Source organism: Rosa chinensis, chromosome 2 (assembly GCF_002994745.2).
Source record: "Rosa chinensis cultivar Old Blush chromosome 2, RchiOBHm-V2, whole genome shotgun sequence".
Taxonomy (NCBI): Eukaryota; Viridiplantae; Streptophyta; class Magnoliopsida; order Rosales; family Rosaceae; genus Rosa; species Rosa chinensis.
The window spans coordinates 55,331,299-55,349,033 of record NC_037089.1 but is presented as its reverse complement, the minus strand read 5'-3'; the positions used below and the strand labels follow the sequence as shown (position 1 = coordinate 55,349,033).

The following is a 17,735-nucleotide window of genomic DNA, read 5'->3' as shown; positions in this document are numbered from 1 at the left end:
CAATAGCAATCCCGCCCGGCAGCAAAGCCCCGCGGCTTCGGCGAAGCCAAACTGCCAGCCTAGGCCAAGGCCGCTGCCGGACGAGAAAATTCTCAAGGTTGTGAAGCCTTCTTAAGGTTTTCTTAGAGAGAGAAAACGTAGAGAGAGAATAAAGACTGTGTTATTAGCCTGTTCTTCTTCTTACACACCTTTGGGGTGATACTTCTGGTACTCCAATTGATTGACTCACCAATGGATTAAGTGCATGGGTCTAAAATGCCATTCTTCCACAACACGTTGTTTGGATGAAGTGCATGGGTCTAAAATGTCATTCTTCCACAACACGTTGTTTCTCTCTCTCTGTACCAACCACAATGCCAAAACAAGAGAAATCAATCTTATCACCATGCAAAAAGTCCAGCATAACTAAAATCCAAGACTTCACGCAACGTGGTAGGTGATCTTGAGCATTTAATTTCAAAGGATCATAAGAGAAGAAATTGGTATAAGAGAAAAAATGAAAAAATAAAAAAATAAAAAAATCTTTCGCACTCAGACAAAAGAAAAGAGAAAAGTTGGTTGAAAAAAAAAAAAAAACAAAACAAAAAAATCTTCAAATTGCCCAAAAAGAGAAGAAATAATGTGACAGAAGAAAATAAAAAGGTACTAGCAAGTCACTTTAGGACGATAAAAATGGCAGAGGTTGATTGGTGGTTAGTTAGTAGTAGTACCAGGCAGACGTAAGCCGATCTACACCCATCTCACGTTTCAGAATCTTCCTTCCTAAAACCAAGATAGCATTTCCCCTCACCGTAGTACCATAAACTCCAAACTCCCAGTTCGCAACTCTGTCTTTTCCCAAAATACCCCCGCATCAGAACTGGACAGTTTTCCCTTCGTTTTAGATATTTCCGTAATTATCTTTCCCTTTTATTCGTCATTAACTTCTCCCCAAGTCTTTTCTCTTTCAATTTATGACGGCATTATTATGCAAAAGCCCCAAAATCTCTTCTAGGGTTTCACGAGTAATAAGATCCCTCCCCCCCCTCCCCCTTAGTTTTTTGCCAAATTTGAGCTTCTAGGGTTTGGTTTTTGCGAGCCTGTACATATTTACCGCTTGATTTTGTTTTTCCGAACCCGAATTCTTGTTTTTCGAGGAAGATTGGGCTTGACTCCAGTGAGGTTTCTTTGCTCTGATTACTTTTTTTTTTTTTTTTCTCTAGGGTTTTTTTATTTGGATTTGTAAGGTTTGGGGATTTAGGGTTTTTGTTTGGTGTGAGAGTTTGAATTTGATGGCTATGGTGGGGGAGGAAGATGTGGAGTACGACAGTGATCCAGAGGAGGTTAAACGATCGCTGGCGATGAGGAGGCGGGCGGCGGCGAGCGACGATGAGGAAGGTGAAGGAGAGGGGAGGGAGAAATCGAGGCCGGATCGGAGGGCTCCCATTCACTCTGATGATGAATCGGACGATCAGGGTGGGGCAGCGGAGTATGATGACGACGAAGAATTGGTAGAAGACGAAGAAGAAGAAGAAGAGATTGATGAGGAAGAAGAAGAGCCGTTTCATGAGCCCGCCTATGTGGAGAGAGGGCGTGAAGCTGAGACTAGGACTGAGGTTTTGGCGGTGAAGGAATCGGATGGCGGTGATGGGACGAGGTCTGTGGATGGAACGGTGGATGAGCATGGAGAGAATCAGACCGGAGAAGGTGAGGAGGAGGAGGAGGAGAAGAAGGAGAATGAACCCTTTGCAGTGCCCACAGCTGGGGCGTTCTATATGCATGATGACCGATTCAGGGACAATGCCGGTGGTCGGAACAGGTATGACTCATAGTTTACAGTCTGTTGGAATGTAGGTAACTTGTATTAGTGCATCATCCATCATTTTTTTTTTGTTTCATTATATTCACTTGTCCAGATTATCAGTTAGCTAGCTATTTTCTAATGCTCATATAAATTGTGGTGTATGAATGAAAGTTATTTGATCAGGCCTTAAATGATACTAATGTGTGTATGCTTAGGTGGCTTTTGACTTTTCTGATTGTATTTATTTTCTTTCTAAATTACTGTCCGATGGATATGTTAGGCCCTTTTTCCGGGTTTGGTGTTAAGCTTCGTATGTTCTATTTGAAAAAATGCCTCCGGAATGATTGAGAGCGGATAAAGAAAAAAAGAGTAGCTCTATCTGTTCTATTGGCAATCACAGTGTCTTTCCTACTCTTGTTACCTGATCATTTATGAGGATGGTCTCTGTTCATGTTTCCTAGTTCAATAAGATGCTTATTTAGTGGCAACTTTGTCTCTCGACTTTGCTCTGCATGATTTTCATCATTGCTGTATCATGTGTAGAGTTTCGGTCCTCAAAATCTTCATCCACCAACGCTGTATAGTATAATGGTCTTGCTGAAGTGTGTGATTTGCTTTATAATATAATGGTTTTGCTGTACAGTATATCAATAAAATTAAGGACTTCTGGTAGATATCTTCCTGAGGTGTGTGATTTGAAATAGAAGTATAACCTGAATTGGATGAAATTGCTTCATCCTTGTGACATTTCATCATTTCATCCATTTCTCTTGTATTTGTTCAATTTCATACAATGTGATTCCCCATCCTCCATTTCCCTCCTCCCCTGGTATCTCTATGTTTTGGTTTATAATGAGCAATAATTTAATTATTTTTTCTCCAAATAGGCGAACACATGGTGGAAGGAAGCTATGGGAGTCTAAAGATGACAGGAAGTGGGGGCATGACAAGTTTGAGGAGATAACTTTGCACGAAAGGCACCACGAAGAGGTAATTGTTGTGTACATCATCATTCTGCAAAGTAGTGTGTTGTAAAGGCCTCTATCTATCTCTCTCCTGACATTCTGATTTATAATTTTATACTATAACAATTCAGGGCAGGAGACCTTCTAGGGGAAATTTTCGGGGTAGAGGAAGAAACCGAGGTATTGATCGTGGGTACACTACAGGAAACAGGTCTAAAGAGTATGAGAATAATAATCAGAGACCGGTACCCAAGGGTGTGAGAGGGAGAGGGCCCAGACGATATGAACCTGCTTTTAGGAATAACAGACAGACGCCTTCCACACAAAATAGACAGTGAGTACAATTTATTCTTATAGTACGAATCATTTATTTTCTTTCTATGTCCTGTTTTACTTCAAATAGCTCACAATGGTTGTATTTCCAGGTCTGGAAAGCCTGTTGACAAAACTTCACAAACTAATTCAGAGAGGACTTTTGCTCCCCCATCGAATGCAGAATCTGACTCAGTTCCTGCTAGGAAAAATGTCTTTGCATCAAGCCTGAATTCAGCTTCTCCTCCTTTTTATCCATCAGGATCCTCCAATAAGGAGATCAATCTTAATCAAAAAAGGGATGCACATACTGGGAGTGCTAAGAGGAATGCTCGTCCATCTGTATCAGTGGAGAATTTTTCTGGGCGACAAACCAATGCATATCTGCGAGGGAAGAATGTAGCTGAATCTGTTGGTGTTGGAATCGAAAAGCTTTATATTGATGATTCGAAGAATCCAGGAGCTGGGAAGACATTGACCACTGTACAAATGCCATCATCTGGGTCTTCAATTGTCAACGCTACTCAACCTTCTCAGTCTAGGGTTCAGGGAAGGGGTGCTGTCACAGGACAGATGAGTTATCGACCTGTCGTTTCTCAGAACCAGATGCCAAGAGCTCCATCACAACAGTTCCATGCTGTTCAGCGTAATCCCGTCCAAAATCGGTCCCAACTAGCTCTTCAAGCTCCTCCCCAGCAGGTGGGACAACGCCCTGGAAGTGGATCTCAATCCTCCTCTCCACCTAAAACACCTGGAGAAGTTGAACCTGCAGATTCAAGTAAATCTAAAGGTGCACTAGTTGCAAAGGGAAAAGGCAGTGCTCTAGGTAATGGAAGGGGAGCACTTACTTACAATGGGGCTCAGGTTATTGGGGCTCCTGGAGGCATGGGTGTCAATCATGGAGATCAGAACTTTCCTGGGACTCCTGCCTTTTTGCCTGGTAAACTTTATTGGCCATCTCTGCAGTTTTAATTTTTTGAAATGCAGTGGTACATTTTCAGCAAAGTATGCTTATAAGCTAAAGCTTACTTTATTACCTCACAACATATTTCCTCAAGAAAAAAATTGTAAACTCTTTTGTTTGTGTTTACGACACAAGATGTACATTGTACTGTTTTTGCTTCCAAAACTTGAGATGCCCATGGAATGTTTTAAGTATCTTACCTGATTGGTTGGTTTTACAGTTATGCAATTTGGTGGCCAGCACCCTGGGGGTATGGGAGTTCCTGCTGTTGGCATGGCATTCCCTGGATATGTTGCTCAGCCACAACTTGGTGGTGGTATGGGAAATTCTGAAATGACCTGGTATGATAATTTATATACCGGGTGCAATATACTTTTTCTGTTTCGTCTTCTTTACATTTTGTAGTTATCGAGAGTTTGATATCTTATTTAGGTCATTGCGTGGTTGACTTCTTTGATATTCAGTTTGTTCTTGTAAGAAAACTTTGTTAAATAGATTTTGGAGTCTAGTTTTTTGCTTCAGAGAGGGTAACTTTTATTTGCATCTTTTATCATATTTTTCTAGGAAAGATACCTTCATGGAGTGTATTATTTCTCTCTTGTAGTAAGGTGTTGATGATTAAGTTTCTGAACATTTCAGGTTGCCTGTATTAGCGGGTGCTGCAGGAGCTTTAGGGGCTGCCTATTGTCCACCCTATATTACTGTTGATGGTTCTTATCATGCTCGCCCGTCAGGACAGACATCTGTGGGTTCCTTGAGGTTGGTGGAATTATTATTGTTGAAGGGGGTTTTTCTTTTTCTTTTTCTTTAATTGGTTTTATTGTTATTTTATTTAGAGATACATTCATATGTTCTCTTCTGAATGTTTGTGTTAATTTGCAGCAAAGAAAATAATGCAAACAAAACCAATAATGAATGGAAGCCTTCACAAAAGCCTGGTAGGACATTATCTTACCTTGGTTTGGCCGCTAATCACTTCTGATAATGATTATATTGTGGTAGATTACAATAGTTATTTTACTTTGGTTTTTCCTTTTTCTTAATTCAGAAATAGTGGGCGATGATTATGGGCAGCGACAAAACAAGCCTCGTAGGCAAGTTCCTTGTGCCTAATGTGTTTTCATATGCAAATTTCTGCTTTCCAAAATCAATTGCATCTGATCCTCCAGGGTTGGGTTAGAGAGGTTTACAAAATGATGCTATGTTTTTCTGCCTTTTGGTCTGATGTGATTTTTTTATTTTTTTTTAACTTGCAGATATTCACAGATGAATGTCGCCAGTGAAGTTCTTCAAAATAATACGGAGCTTGTTTGATAAACAGATAAAGGTTCTATCCTGCCCGAATTTAACTTTTCTGTTATTTTGGGCATCGCAAAGTTCTGAGTTGTGATCATATGGTGCTGCAGGCCTTCATCTAGGCCCTTTGTGATCTTCAGCTTATGTTCTGGAGCACTTTGGGCCAATGTGTTCCAAGATATCTTAGGTACTAAGTCTTAGTCTGGTTTTCTACTGCTTTAAATATTTAACCATGAGAACAAATATTGAAGTTTTCTTGTACAAATACTATTTTGAGTATTTGCATCGGAAAACAAGTAACTAGATATTCTGCCCAAATGTCTTCCATTAATAGTAGTGTTTCCAGTAATGTCTAATAGCAGAACTGATCATTTCTGAAACTGAATGGTTCACTTTTTTTTTTTTTCAAGGTATTTCTGGTTGCATTCTTCTGCTTAAATATTTTGTTTCTACGCTCATCTTTTTACTTGTCATTCCTTTTTCCTCCTATTCTTGCAGTTGTGTATGACAAACACCTGCTCATGCTGCACTCAATTTAAGATCATCAATATTGCGGCTTGACGGGTGGCAGTTGATTGTTTGAATGTTCGGTAAGACTTGGTTAGGAATGAAGTTTATAGTCTTGGTATTTGATGATTGGCAGTTTACAATTGTGATAATCCTTTTCTTACGGTTGTTTCCAGGTTTTCTTGTGGTTTGGTTTTCAGTTGAAAAGCTCGTGAGAAATGTAGACAGCTTTCTCATAAACTACTATATAGAAGAAAATTGGAAAAGTGCAAGAATTATTGTGCAGCAGCAGTTTGCGTAGTAGAATTCATCAAGTTCCTTTTATCTCTAAAAATGTTGCATTTTTATTTTTATTTTTTCTTTCCATTTGTTATGACCTTGGTGATAGTTATCATTGGTTTGAGAGTATCGGAATTTTTCTTGCTTAGTTCTCTTGACTATGGAACTATAATAATGCTGTAATCAGAGTTGCTATTATAAGTCTATTATTGATGTTTTTTTTGCTTTCTTATGCTTTGACTATAGCACAGTTGTGTTTTATGTGTTTGTCACTATGAAAAGGAAGGGTTGTTAGTGGCCTCATAATTGTTTCAATTTAGTTAGTTGTTTATGCACAAGGATTGATTTTCACTGTTTGGAATCATTAATCTGATAATGGCGAGTTTGCTAACAATCCTTTGTAGTCTTTGCGGTGACACTTGTTGCCATTTTTGTCACAGTTTCACAAACTTCATCCACAATTCTTGAAAGTAGGATTACAAATTTACAACATATCTATTATGATGATAACAGTAGGGTGTTCAATTGAGATGATTATCATGAACTCTTCTCAATCACTAAAAGTGGCTTGAAAATAAGATGATGAGAGTAGAAAGAAGGTGGCGGGTAGGGCTTTTGAAATGATTTCTTGTTACGAAGTGTAAGACTCAAATAAATGATAAGAGTGTCAAAACGAACAAAAACTGAGTACGAATTCGGAGTGTTGAAGAGAATCTACGGAAATGTATAATGTGGACGAATTGCACGTTACCCAGTAGAGCAGCGAGAGCACGAGTGCCAAAGTTTCTTTGTTTTTTTTTTTTTTTTAACAAGGAGGTACTGGGAAGGACCACAAGGAGGCACGCAATGGCCTTTTTTACCCGAAGTCCAGCACAGTGCCGCGCCAAAGACGCAGCGACACCCCCCTTCGGGCATCGAGTACACCAAATAGGTGGGCTTGCCCTCCCCGCATAGTCTTTTTCATACACAAGACTCGAACTTGAGACCTCTGCCTCAAGTCCCTCAACTTGCTTCTTTGTTACCTCAACGTGCTAACATTTATGCAAAGCAAGACTTATATGGATCCACTTTAACAAATACAGAATACAGATCGCAGGGCCAGGATTGGCTGTGAGACCCACCGACGACACCGTGGGACCCACAGATTTCTAATATTAGACTCTGACATTACCAGGTGCTCAATTACACTCTGCAAAAGCCCTGAGAGGGGGGTCCCACGTAGCCAGGTGAGACTCATCCCCCCCCACTCACCGGTCAGAAACACCTGTTTCTTGATAGCCCCTGCCGTAGCGTAGCAGTACCGGGACGTCTGTTTGAAATCCGTTCACACGGGTTGACTGGCACGTGCGATCAAATATTTGCAGGCAGGGCAGTTCAGACATCTCTCTCTCTCTCTCTCTGGAAGCTCTACTTATTTCAGTGACTCTGGAGCTATCTGCTTAAGTTTGAGTAGGCGGAGGTCGGATCTTCAGAAGCGGAAGGTGCAGAGAATCCAGGTAAGTTTCTCGCTCAACTCTACTACTCGATCGTATTGGAGAAAAAGACGAAAATGCTTACTCTCGATGATCAACTCTCAAGTCAAGTATTTTTATGGCTTCAGATTTGAAACAATTGGATCATTCTTTGGTAACTAGAGAGCTTTTCTGATCTTGCTTCAGTAATTGGAGCATCACTTCTGAGAAAGTATACTGAAAAATGAAAAACAGAAATCAAGTCTACGATCATCGCTTTAACGTTTTTGTGGCTCTAGGATTTTTTTTTTTTTTTTTTTTCAATGACGGAAAAGGTAAAGAAAATAAAGTATTGGATCTTATTATTTTGAGTGGCGAGGAGTGAGTTTTACTGAGATTGGTTCATACTTTCCTTTTGTTGATTCGAGCTACGGTGGTTCGAATGAACTATATATGGTTTTTTTTTGGTATAGTACCACAATGCTGAATGCAGTTACTGTTTGATATCTATGGTGCCAACTAAGGCTTACAAAAATGAATTAGGCTTGTAGGAATTGAAAACAGAGCTGGGGAGACTTCATTTCTGCGACAAATTTCGGAAAAAAATGAAAGTAAATCTGTGTTTTCATTCATTGAACCGAGGCTCATTGTTTCTCAACATTTGCTCGATCAATCTGCTGTATCTGGAAAATGTGTTCCTGCACCCATTGACTGAGATTGACCTGTTTATGTGCTCTTACAGGAGCTGTACCCATTTAAGCGGTGGTTTTCTTCAAACAATGCGGTTTAAGTTTCTCGGTGGGATAAATTAGTCAAAGAAACCAAATGGAGGAAGGCAGTAAAGGAGACTATAAGTCATCGAGGGGAGTTGGAAGCTTTAAGTCTGCATTGTCAGGGCGATCAAGTCCGCGAAACTCTCCCTCATTTCGGAGATTGCATTCAAGCCGTACTCCCCGAAGAGAAGCTAGAACTAGTGGAGGTGTACAGTGGTTTCGGAGCAATCGGTTACTGTTTTGGTTGTTATTGATTACTCTTTGGGCTTATCTTGGATTTTATTTTCAGTCAAGTTGGGCGCATAGCAATAACAAGGAGAACTTTCTGGGGGTTGGAAATGAAGCAAGCAATGAGAAGCCAGATGATTTGCTTGTCGATGACAGTCCTGTGGCACTGAAGAATGAGACTGCTCAAAGTGAACCGAAAGCTGGTAAAAGCATAGACGTGGTTTTGGCAAAAAAAGATGATGGAGTTGCATCTCGTAGGAGCCTGAGTTCAAAGAAGAAGAGTAAGAAAGCAGCTCGTGGTAAAGCTCGTGGAAAGCCGAAGAAAACTGTGGAGGTTGAAGTCCATGAGATGGAGGAGCAGGAACCGGACATTCCTAAGACCAATACATCTTATGGGATGCTTGTTGGTCCATTTGGTTCTGCGGAGGATAGAATTCTGGAATGGAGTCCCAAAATACGATCTGGAACCTGTGACAGGAAGGGGGACTTTGCACGTCTTGTATGGTCAAGGAGATTTCTGTTAATATTCCATGAACTTTCAATGACTGGGGCACCCCTTTCAATGATGGAGCTGGCAACAGAGCTTTTGAGCTGTGGAGCCACAGTTTCTGCTGTAGTTCTTAGCAAGAAGGGTGGCTTGATGCCAGAGCTTACTAGGAGAAAAATCAAGGTGCTTGAGGACAAAGTAGATCATAGCTTCAAAACTGCCATGAAACAAGATCTCGTTATTGCCGGATCAGCAGTCTGTGCATCATGGATCGGTGAGAACCATTTGCTAGAAAGTCATTAGTGTCATTGTAAAGTTCTTACGTAATGTAGTTGCTGATCTCAAGTATTTTGAAGATGCATAGTAGCAAGGATAAACTATACCTCATTTTCTTTCAGTTTAGAAATAGTCTGTTGCAATGTGACTATACAGAACAGTGACCAGATAGTGTATTTGCCCTGTTGATGTTGACCAGGGACTAGAGTAACTATGATTTCTGTGCTTTTTTAGCCTCTTAAACTGCACTGGTGTCAAACAGTACGCTTCCATTAAATATTCCCAGTCCTCTAATGAGAGTTAGTAATTTTGTTGCAGAATTTCCTGCTAGGATTATTAAACTTTTTGAAATTGGTCCCGTCCTGGTGATCATTTAGTTGTAAATAGTTATGCTACTGTCCTGAGTTGAATCAGACATGTTGCCTGATTAATTTTTCTGGGTGTGAAGTTTGCATTTTTGTGTTGACCAGGCTGACATGCTTTGCTCCCTCCATTCTGATATAGAATGATGTGAGCATTATCCATTGTTTCGGTAGTTCTATTTTACACAATAGAGTGAATATGACTAAATGATTAACCAGTTGAATATTCATATCATGCTCTGACACCTTATTTGATTGTGGTTATGCCTCATCTTTCTTTCCACTAGGCATCTGGTTTGAGTATTTAAATCAGTATACCTGTCAGCAATTTGTGATCTTGTGTGTACACGGATCTCTTGTTTGAACACTTAATTTTCTATTTGTGCATCTTTTTCCTTAAAACTTTTTTACTGCTTTAACTACCCCTTTGCTATTTCGAATGTGGATAAAAGCATCACTCTTAAGCATGAAAGTTAATTTGCTGTAGCTCCTTTTGCATGTATCTTGGGGAAACCTATTAATATACAATCATGAATTTTTCAGATCAATACATTGATAAGTTCCCAGCTGGTGCAAGTCAAATTGCTTGGTGGATCATGGAAAACCGGAGAGAATACTTTGATAGGGCAAAGGTTGTGCTGGACCGAGTGAAAATGCTGGCTTTTCTATCAGAATCACAGTCAAAACAATGGCTAGAGTGGTGTGAAGAAGAAAAGATTAAGCTGAGGTCTCAGCCGGCAGTTGTGCCACTCTCTATTAATGATGAACTAGCATTTGTAGCTGGTATAGGTTGTTCGCTTAATACTCCATCTTCCAGTACTGAGAAGATGCTAGAGAAAAGGCAGTTATTGCGAGATGCAGTTAGGAAGGAGATGGGGTTAACAGATAATGATATGCTTGTGATATCTCTAAGCAGTATAAACCCTGGAAAGGGCCAGCTCTTGTTTCTTAACTCAGCACGCTTGGTGATAGAAGAAGAACCTCAGCCAGATAATTCTAAGATAAAAAATGCAGTACGTAAGGGTCGAGTCCGTTCTGCCTTGGCTAAAAAGCATCACTTAAGAGCTTTGCTTCAAGGAATGAATGATCATGGTGTATTATCAAATGGATTTCCACTGTCCACTGAATCTAGTGTCCACTTGAAAGAAGACCGGAAGAAACATTTGCTGTTACATAATCGCTTTGCCTCTGTTGATGATACAGATGCCTTGAACTTCGATGTCACTCACAAAAGGAAAGTGTTGGCAGATAATGGAGGAACAGTGAAACAATCTGCCAAATTTCTTATTGGTTCTGTTGGATCTAAGAGCAATAAGGTGGTTTATGTCAAAGAACTTTTAAGTTTTCTCTCTCAGCATTCAAACTTGTCAAAGTCGGTGCTGTGGACTCCCGCAACCACGCGTGTAGCCGCACTATACTCTGCAGCTGATGTTTATGTCATGAACTCTCAGGTGATCCGTCTTCTTAGTCTCTTGTAATATATGTCGATGCTGAGGTACTCTCTGTTCTATGTCTAATATTGAACAGCTATATTTTGCTATCTAATGCTTAATTATGAAAAAACATGAAAAACAGAGGGAAAAAAAAAGAAGGGGGTAGTATGATGTAACCAATTTAAACAGAGTACAATGTCTTCGATGTGAGCATGTTATGTTAGTATTGCATGTTCTACAATATGATTCATTTACTTTGCCGAGACTCTAAATGTTTGAATAAAAACATAATACAATTTCAATTTCTCAATGTGCAACACATCTTCCATTGCATATTAAGATGGAGTTAGTACTAGACTACTATCGCACCTATTTAAATGGAATATCTTGCCATGTATATGGTTCATTTCTTTTTCACTTAAGTTGAATTTGTAGTCTTTATTTATGCTTTGTACTCGTTCGATAATTGTATTGTTATGTACTATTTGGAAATCAGAAAGTGATATATAAATGTTGTACAGGGTCTGGGAGAAACTTTTGGGAGAGTGACAATTGAAGCCATGGCATTTGGTCTTCCGGTATGATCTTACTTGATTTTATTCCTCATCCTAAGTCACTAGTATGGTTTTTATCCTGCTGACATATGGTCTCACCCACAATATAAATATGCAAAGACATTCTATGACTGTTGTACGGTTTAATATTGTCTTCTGCCCATCTTCGACTGCTAGCTTAAGGTTAAGAACAATGTAGGTCATACTCCAAAACGGGAAAATAAGATGTATTAGATGACAACCGGATTGTTGATGGTAGACACCCAAAACTACGCTTCCCTATTCAGATCAGTGAACCTGCAATTGTTGCAAAATGGTTGTGTTTATCTGGATTTACTGGCACTATATAATTAGTAGTATAGCTGTGTTATTATATTACAAAAGAAAAAAGAGCACAATTTTCCCTCACACAATTGAATTGGAGGCAATGATGAAACAACAGTGATCTTTTGCGTAGATTATAGGACTGCATGCTTAATTGCTTATCCTTGTGTGTTCCTGCACTAAAAGAAAAAACACACCGTGTAGAGTTTTACAGATATAAAAGGTGTTGTTTCTGTTTAAAAGATCTACAGAATATAAAAGGCTGTTTGAAGCAGAATGCATGAGTTAAAAGCTAAAACAATTGCATATTGTTTAAATAATATCATTCTTATTCATTTTGTATGAGGTTGAATCTCAAATGCAAGTCCCATGCTGCCTAGATTTGTCCACCAGGCCGGCCTTGATAGATTAATTGATTTCATTTTTTTGGATCAGGTGCTTGGAACAGATGCTGGGGGCACAAAAGAGATTGTCGACCACAATGTGACAGGTCTGCTTCATCCTCTGGGGCATCCCGGTACTCCAGTCCTAGCTAAAAATCTCCGGTTTTTGCTGACAAACCCAGAATTAAGGAAGCAAATGGGATTGAAAGGAAGAGAAAAGGTAGAGAGGATGTACCTAAAGCGGCACATGTACAAGAAATTTGTTGGCGTTCTTCTCAAGTGCATGAGACCCAAATAAACATCTATCATTCAGACATCTCTCATTCTTTCATTGCTTCGGAATTTCAGAGGGTGCTGTGAGTGCAGAAATTATGTTCCTCCGCCCAATTGGATATGATAGTAATACCAAGTGTTGCAATTATTTTGAGGAAATGCAAGAAATGTTTTGATTGGTGGAGAGCTTATTGCTCTGAATTCTGAAACTCGAATATCAAGCTAAAAGCAAATTTGCTTGTCCCATGTGTATTTCATTTCTATGAGAATCTAAGATCAGAAACCTAGCCATAACAATTTCATAAGAAAAATAAAATGAATCAAGAATTGTAAAGGAAGTAAACCAAAATGCCTAACAACTTAGATTTCCAAGTAACAGCTCGAGTAAACATGACCTCTATACTCCTCAGGCATCTCAACTGTTGTCCAGGAGTAGCTATACAAATCCAGAACGTAAGCCATTTGGAGCTCACCGGACCCCGTCACCAACAGCTTATCCTGCCAGGTAGTTGCAGAACCCACATCAGCCGGTATCTCGGAAACTGCTCGCCATGTGGCACCGTCCCGTGCTGCCACGTGGCTTTCCGACGACATGTAAAGTTTTCCATCATGGCCTGCCACGCAGGACTTGGGAGACACATTGGCAGGCAAGAAATCCTCTTCGACTTGATCCCACTCGGAAGTGGCAGGATCAAAGGTCTCCACACTTCTTTCGAATTGGCCCTGTGTTTGAGTACGGTATCCGCCGACGACGTAGAGCTTGCCACGGTGGAATATCGCCTTACATTCGTCGCGCTCTCTTTTCATGTCAGCAATTACAATCCACTGGTTTTTAGCCACGTCATATGCCATTGCGGATCTCAAAGCATTTTTCTCGTTGTCGTGTCCGCCGACAACAAACACCATCCGATTATCCTCGTCGGACGTGCATCCGAAGAACGACCTCTTGACACCTGGCATGGCCGCTCCGCACCGCCAAGTGGCCGACACAAAATTGTAAATAAACACAGTATTAGACACTTCCCAAGTGCATGGATCCAACCCGCCGATCACAACCAATTCCGGCCCGACTCCGACCACTTGGCAAAACCTAGGCAGCCCTTTGGAAAACCCAGGGAACAGTGGCAGCTCCTCCCAGCTACCCGTCTTGGGTTCAAAAAGTGAGAGCTTTAACTCCGGCGGAGAAGGATTCCCCGGGTTCGGGTTAATCCGTGCTTGTGCCATTATAACGATGGCTTGACTACGGCCGGTGGCTTTTCGTAGCCGGAGAAATTCCGGTTGCTCAATCTCCTGGTTCCAATCTTTGCAAACATATGAAGCATCTGACAGATAATTGTACGGTACACGAAACAAGCAATCTCGAGCAATATCATTAGGTAGACCAGGAATTAGCTGCTCCATATATGTATGAAATTACAGCAGATACAGAACCACAGTGGCAAAAGAGTGGAGCTTTTCGCTCAGATAGCTAGGCTTTGAACTTTGAAGTCTTGACGAATGAAGAGAGATTGTTTAAAAAATTAGATGACTAATTTATAGAAATATAGAGTGACTTTGATTGCTTATATAGCATCGGAACAAGATTAGCATCGGAACAAGATTCGATCTAGCTTTTCTTTAGGGAAAGTTCAAAGAGACAGCTCGAATTAACATGTGAAATGATAGAGAGTATATTTTTTAATTTTTATAGGGTTTATCGGGTTCGTACCAGGTAGATTATGGATGGCTTTTGTGCTTTTGTGTTTCAAACGCAAAGGCATAGCAGCTAGGAAAAGTTTGAAAAATGGGCTGCGCACTAAGGACTTCTTTGTAGAATTAAAAAATTGTTTGACATTTTCAAATGCAAAGGATTCGTACATTGTTTGGATACAAAGTTGGTGTTAAAAATATTTCAGAACTGAGGGAAAAATTTATTCAAGGAGACAAAAACTTGGGAACTTCTAATAATGACCTTATAAGGATTAAAGTGAGAACTTTTGAATGAACGGTTGAATGAGTGTTTAAAACTTTAGTTGATATTTTAAAATTTCAACATACACGTCATCCAACCGTTCATTCAAAAATCTTCATTTAGTCCTTATTATAAGATCCTCATTAAAATCTCACCCACAAACAACTTATAAAAGACAAAGACATGGTAAACTTCCTAATTTTCATTCAAAAAAAAAAAACTTCCTAATTCACCGTCATCATGGAAACTTCAAAAAAATCATAAACTCTTATTACACCCTGTAAACATACTATTGCTCACTAAATCCTAAAAATAAGCAATTAATATGATGATAGTAGTAGTATCACCCTTTCAAAAGGCATGCTCACCTAAGGAACAGTTTTTAATGGACTGTGAGGGACAAGTGAATCTGACAGCTGAAAAATGCACAGTTTTAAGTTGTTATAATTTTTGCTTTTATATGTAATACATGTGGTTAAAATGCATTTGTCACTTACAGTCTCTTAAAACTGTCAATTAGGTGAGCAAATCTGACCCTTTCAATATGTGGAAATTATTCTATGCACTGATGGTGCAAATGACCCAACACTTATAAGATGATCTCAACCTTTAATATTTATAATTAATATTTTTATTAATAACCTAAGAGTGTATTTAATATAATCTAACCATCTATTTATGTCAGTGCACTAAATCCTCCCCATCAATATGTCACATTACTATTCAAACTGCTTTAATGATCGATTATTTCTGGCAGGTATTAAACGCTACAGAAATTAAGATTGACTTTTTTTTTTCTTTTTCTTTTTTCGTTTTTTTTTTCTCCTATAACTTAACGATAACAAGTAATTACTGCCACTCAGACGAAATGATGTTAGAGCAACTCCAACAGATTCTCTATATTTTGATTTTTCTCTACTTTAGAGAAAAATAAGCCTCTTTTGCTCCAACAGATTCCCTATAACTATCTCTATTTTAGGGAAAGTGAGGAGAGAGAAAACCAAATTCCCTATATTTACAGCAAACTCCAAAATTTAAGGAAGAATTATGGAGATTTTAGAGATTACTGCAAAATAAGGAATCTGTTGGAGTTAGAGAAGTAAAAATAGCTAAACCTTTGACTTTTGCTTCCCTATAATACAAAAATTATAGAGAAGCTGTTGGAGTTGCTCTTAGCTCAGTGGTTAGAGCACCCACTACCTATGTACGAAGTCATGGGTTCGAGTCACCATGGGGGCAGGAGTGAAACCTTTTTATCCTCTTTTTAAAAAATAGTGAAAAAAAAAAAGTAATTACCGCCCCTCTAAGACCCCATTGGTTTTGCCGCCCATATTATATGAAACTACATTTGGTTTTACCGCCGTCGTTTTGTCCAGTTGTTAATATAATAACACAAACGTTCATATTAAAGCATCCAAAACATGACCAACTGCATGTGTTTTCCTTAATCAATTTCGTTATCACATCTCGACGATTGTTAACGGGCAGCCAAATTTAACCATTCGAATGATTCGATCATTTGGTGTGTTCCTACATTGTCTTGTACTAGTCTATAACTAATGTGGACGTTTGATTACTAAACCACGTTTCTTTGATGTTAAACTAACAAAAGTGGATTATCAAATCAAAGATTTAATTGAAGCGGTCAGTTTTCCCAGCCTTCATCCAAATCACGAAGTTTTCACATGTCAAGAGATTGGCGAGTAAGGTACAAATTGATTGATCATATGATAAACTCATGAAATAAAAATTATTCTATGCACCGACGGTGTAAATAACTCAACACTTATAAAACAATCTCAACCCTTGATCATTATTATGAAATGATTTTTTTTTTTTTTGATGAAATCATGAAATGAAAAAGTTCCGCTTTGAGTTTGACATGAAACATACATTTAGACCTCTCAAAATCAAGCAAATAACTATGCTACATATTAGTGTGTGGTGTCAAGCCTATCTTACAAACGATCAAATAATACCGTGGTTGGTCTAGTGGCACAAGTCTTTCTAGTAGAAGATTTTATTTTAATTTAAGGATAAATAATTATTTATATTCTCATATTGATCATTTGATAATCAGTTTGTTTAAGAATTATTAAACATTGTGACTATAGATGTTAGATGGCTCCCATGCCCACCGTATCGATCTTCTAATAAATTATGCTTATTACGCTATTTCAAAGCCGTCGGGGTCATTCTAAAAAAAAACAAAGCTGTCGGGGCTCTAATTTGTGCTCAGGTCCCATACTAGTAGCTCGGCGGTCGGCACATATGCTTTGACCTAATTTACTTATTAATTTATAGTCTCTTTTTTTTTTTTTTTTGAAAAGTTATTAATTTATAGTCCTTGCTTGCCATTTTGGAATCTAGGTTTATTGTTTTTGATTGTTTCAAAGCCCTTTGCCGTAAAATGCTAGTACTCTTCCATTTCAGTCGTTTTATATGATCTATTTTAATCATATATTATTTAGAGTACGAAACTTTGTCAAATTCAAACCTTTAGCGGCATTATAATCGCCTTGATTTATCTTTAAAGAGGTCATAATTTTGAGACGGTGTTAGATAGATCAATCAAGGTTTTGGAATATTTTCCTTCATGAATACTTTAAAAAGTGACAAATTCTTTATTCTGCTTTGATGTACAAGTCAACATGTTCATTTTCGTGACCGAAAGTGGTCTATGCGTATGAGATATTCAATAAAACCTTATGTTAAAAATCTACATATGTTAACACCTTTTTAAGAATATGTATGATTACTAAAAGTGTAATGCTTTCATTCGTACGTCTCTGAGAGTTGGTACATATTTGGGGTTGTACTAAAAGTGACACGCATGCATTGGCTTTTTTACGAATGTCCGAGAGTCATTGACATATAGTTTTGAATTAGGTTTTGGAAGTTAAAGACCGTAGTGTATGTGTCTCAAGATTCTAACTCAAAAATTCCACCCATGCAACTTAATGTGCTAGAAAGGCTCTTCCATACATTCAAATCTTCCTAGATAGGTCACGCGTTCAAAAAATTGATGTACTCTTTTGTTTATCATAATAATGACCAGCACACTATATCAAATTACATAAATTGTCATCTCATTAGCATGCTCACCCAACGAGTACTTTCAATTCCGAGTTTCT

At 38.8% G+C, this 17,735-nt stretch overlaps 3 protein-coding genes across 5 annotated transcripts; 2 read left to right on the top strand and 1 right to left on the bottom strand.

Moving 5' to 3' along the window:
* The first annotated feature begins 750 nt into the window (after positions 1-750).
* Positions 751-6,339, top strand: LOC112186556 (protein MLN51 homolog). Of its 3 annotated transcripts, XM_040514828.1 has the most exons (12): positions 752-1,798; positions 2,671-2,773; positions 2,880-3,082; positions 3,174-4,000; positions 4,245-4,365; positions 4,664-4,783; positions 4,907-4,962; positions 5,073-5,118; positions 5,281-5,351; positions 5,431-5,507; positions 5,819-5,910; positions 6,004-6,339. In XM_040514828.1, exons 1-9 carry the CDS (start codon positions 1,272-1,274, stop codon positions 5,336-5,338), a joined length of 2,061 nt encoding a protein of 686 aa, XP_040370762.1. In that variant the 5' UTR covers positions 752-1,271; the 3' UTR covers positions 5,339-5,351; positions 5,431-5,507; positions 5,819-5,910; positions 6,004-6,339. The 3 variants fall into 3 exon arrangements, with proteins under 3 accessions (XP_040370763.1, XP_040370762.1, XP_040370761.1); XM_040514829.1 differs by lacking the exon at positions 5,431-5,507 and having other exon boundaries at positions 751-1,798; XM_040514827.1 differs by having other exon boundaries at positions 5,281-5,507.
* A 949-nt stretch (positions 6,340-7,288) lies between these two features.
* Positions 7,289-12,894, top strand: LOC112186623. Its single transcript, XM_024325092.2, has 5 exons — positions 7,289-7,602; positions 8,300-9,319; positions 10,227-11,134; positions 11,638-11,694; positions 12,430-12,894. The coding sequence occupies exons 2-5, from the start codon at positions 8,383-8,385 to the stop codon at positions 12,673-12,675; spliced, it is 2,148 nt and encodes a 715-aa protein (XP_024180860.1). The 5' UTR covers positions 7,289-7,602; positions 8,300-8,382; the 3' UTR covers positions 12,676-12,894.
* On the bottom strand, positions 12,868-14,294 carry LOC112186624 (F-box/kelch-repeat protein At1g80440). The gene has a single exon (XM_024325093.2). It carries the CDS (start codon positions 14,049-14,051, stop codon positions 13,011-13,013), a length of 1,041 nt encoding a protein of 346 aa, XP_024180861.1. The 5' UTR covers positions 14,052-14,294; the 3' UTR covers positions 12,868-13,010.
* Between the last annotated feature and the right edge of the window lie 3,441 nt (positions 14,295-17,735).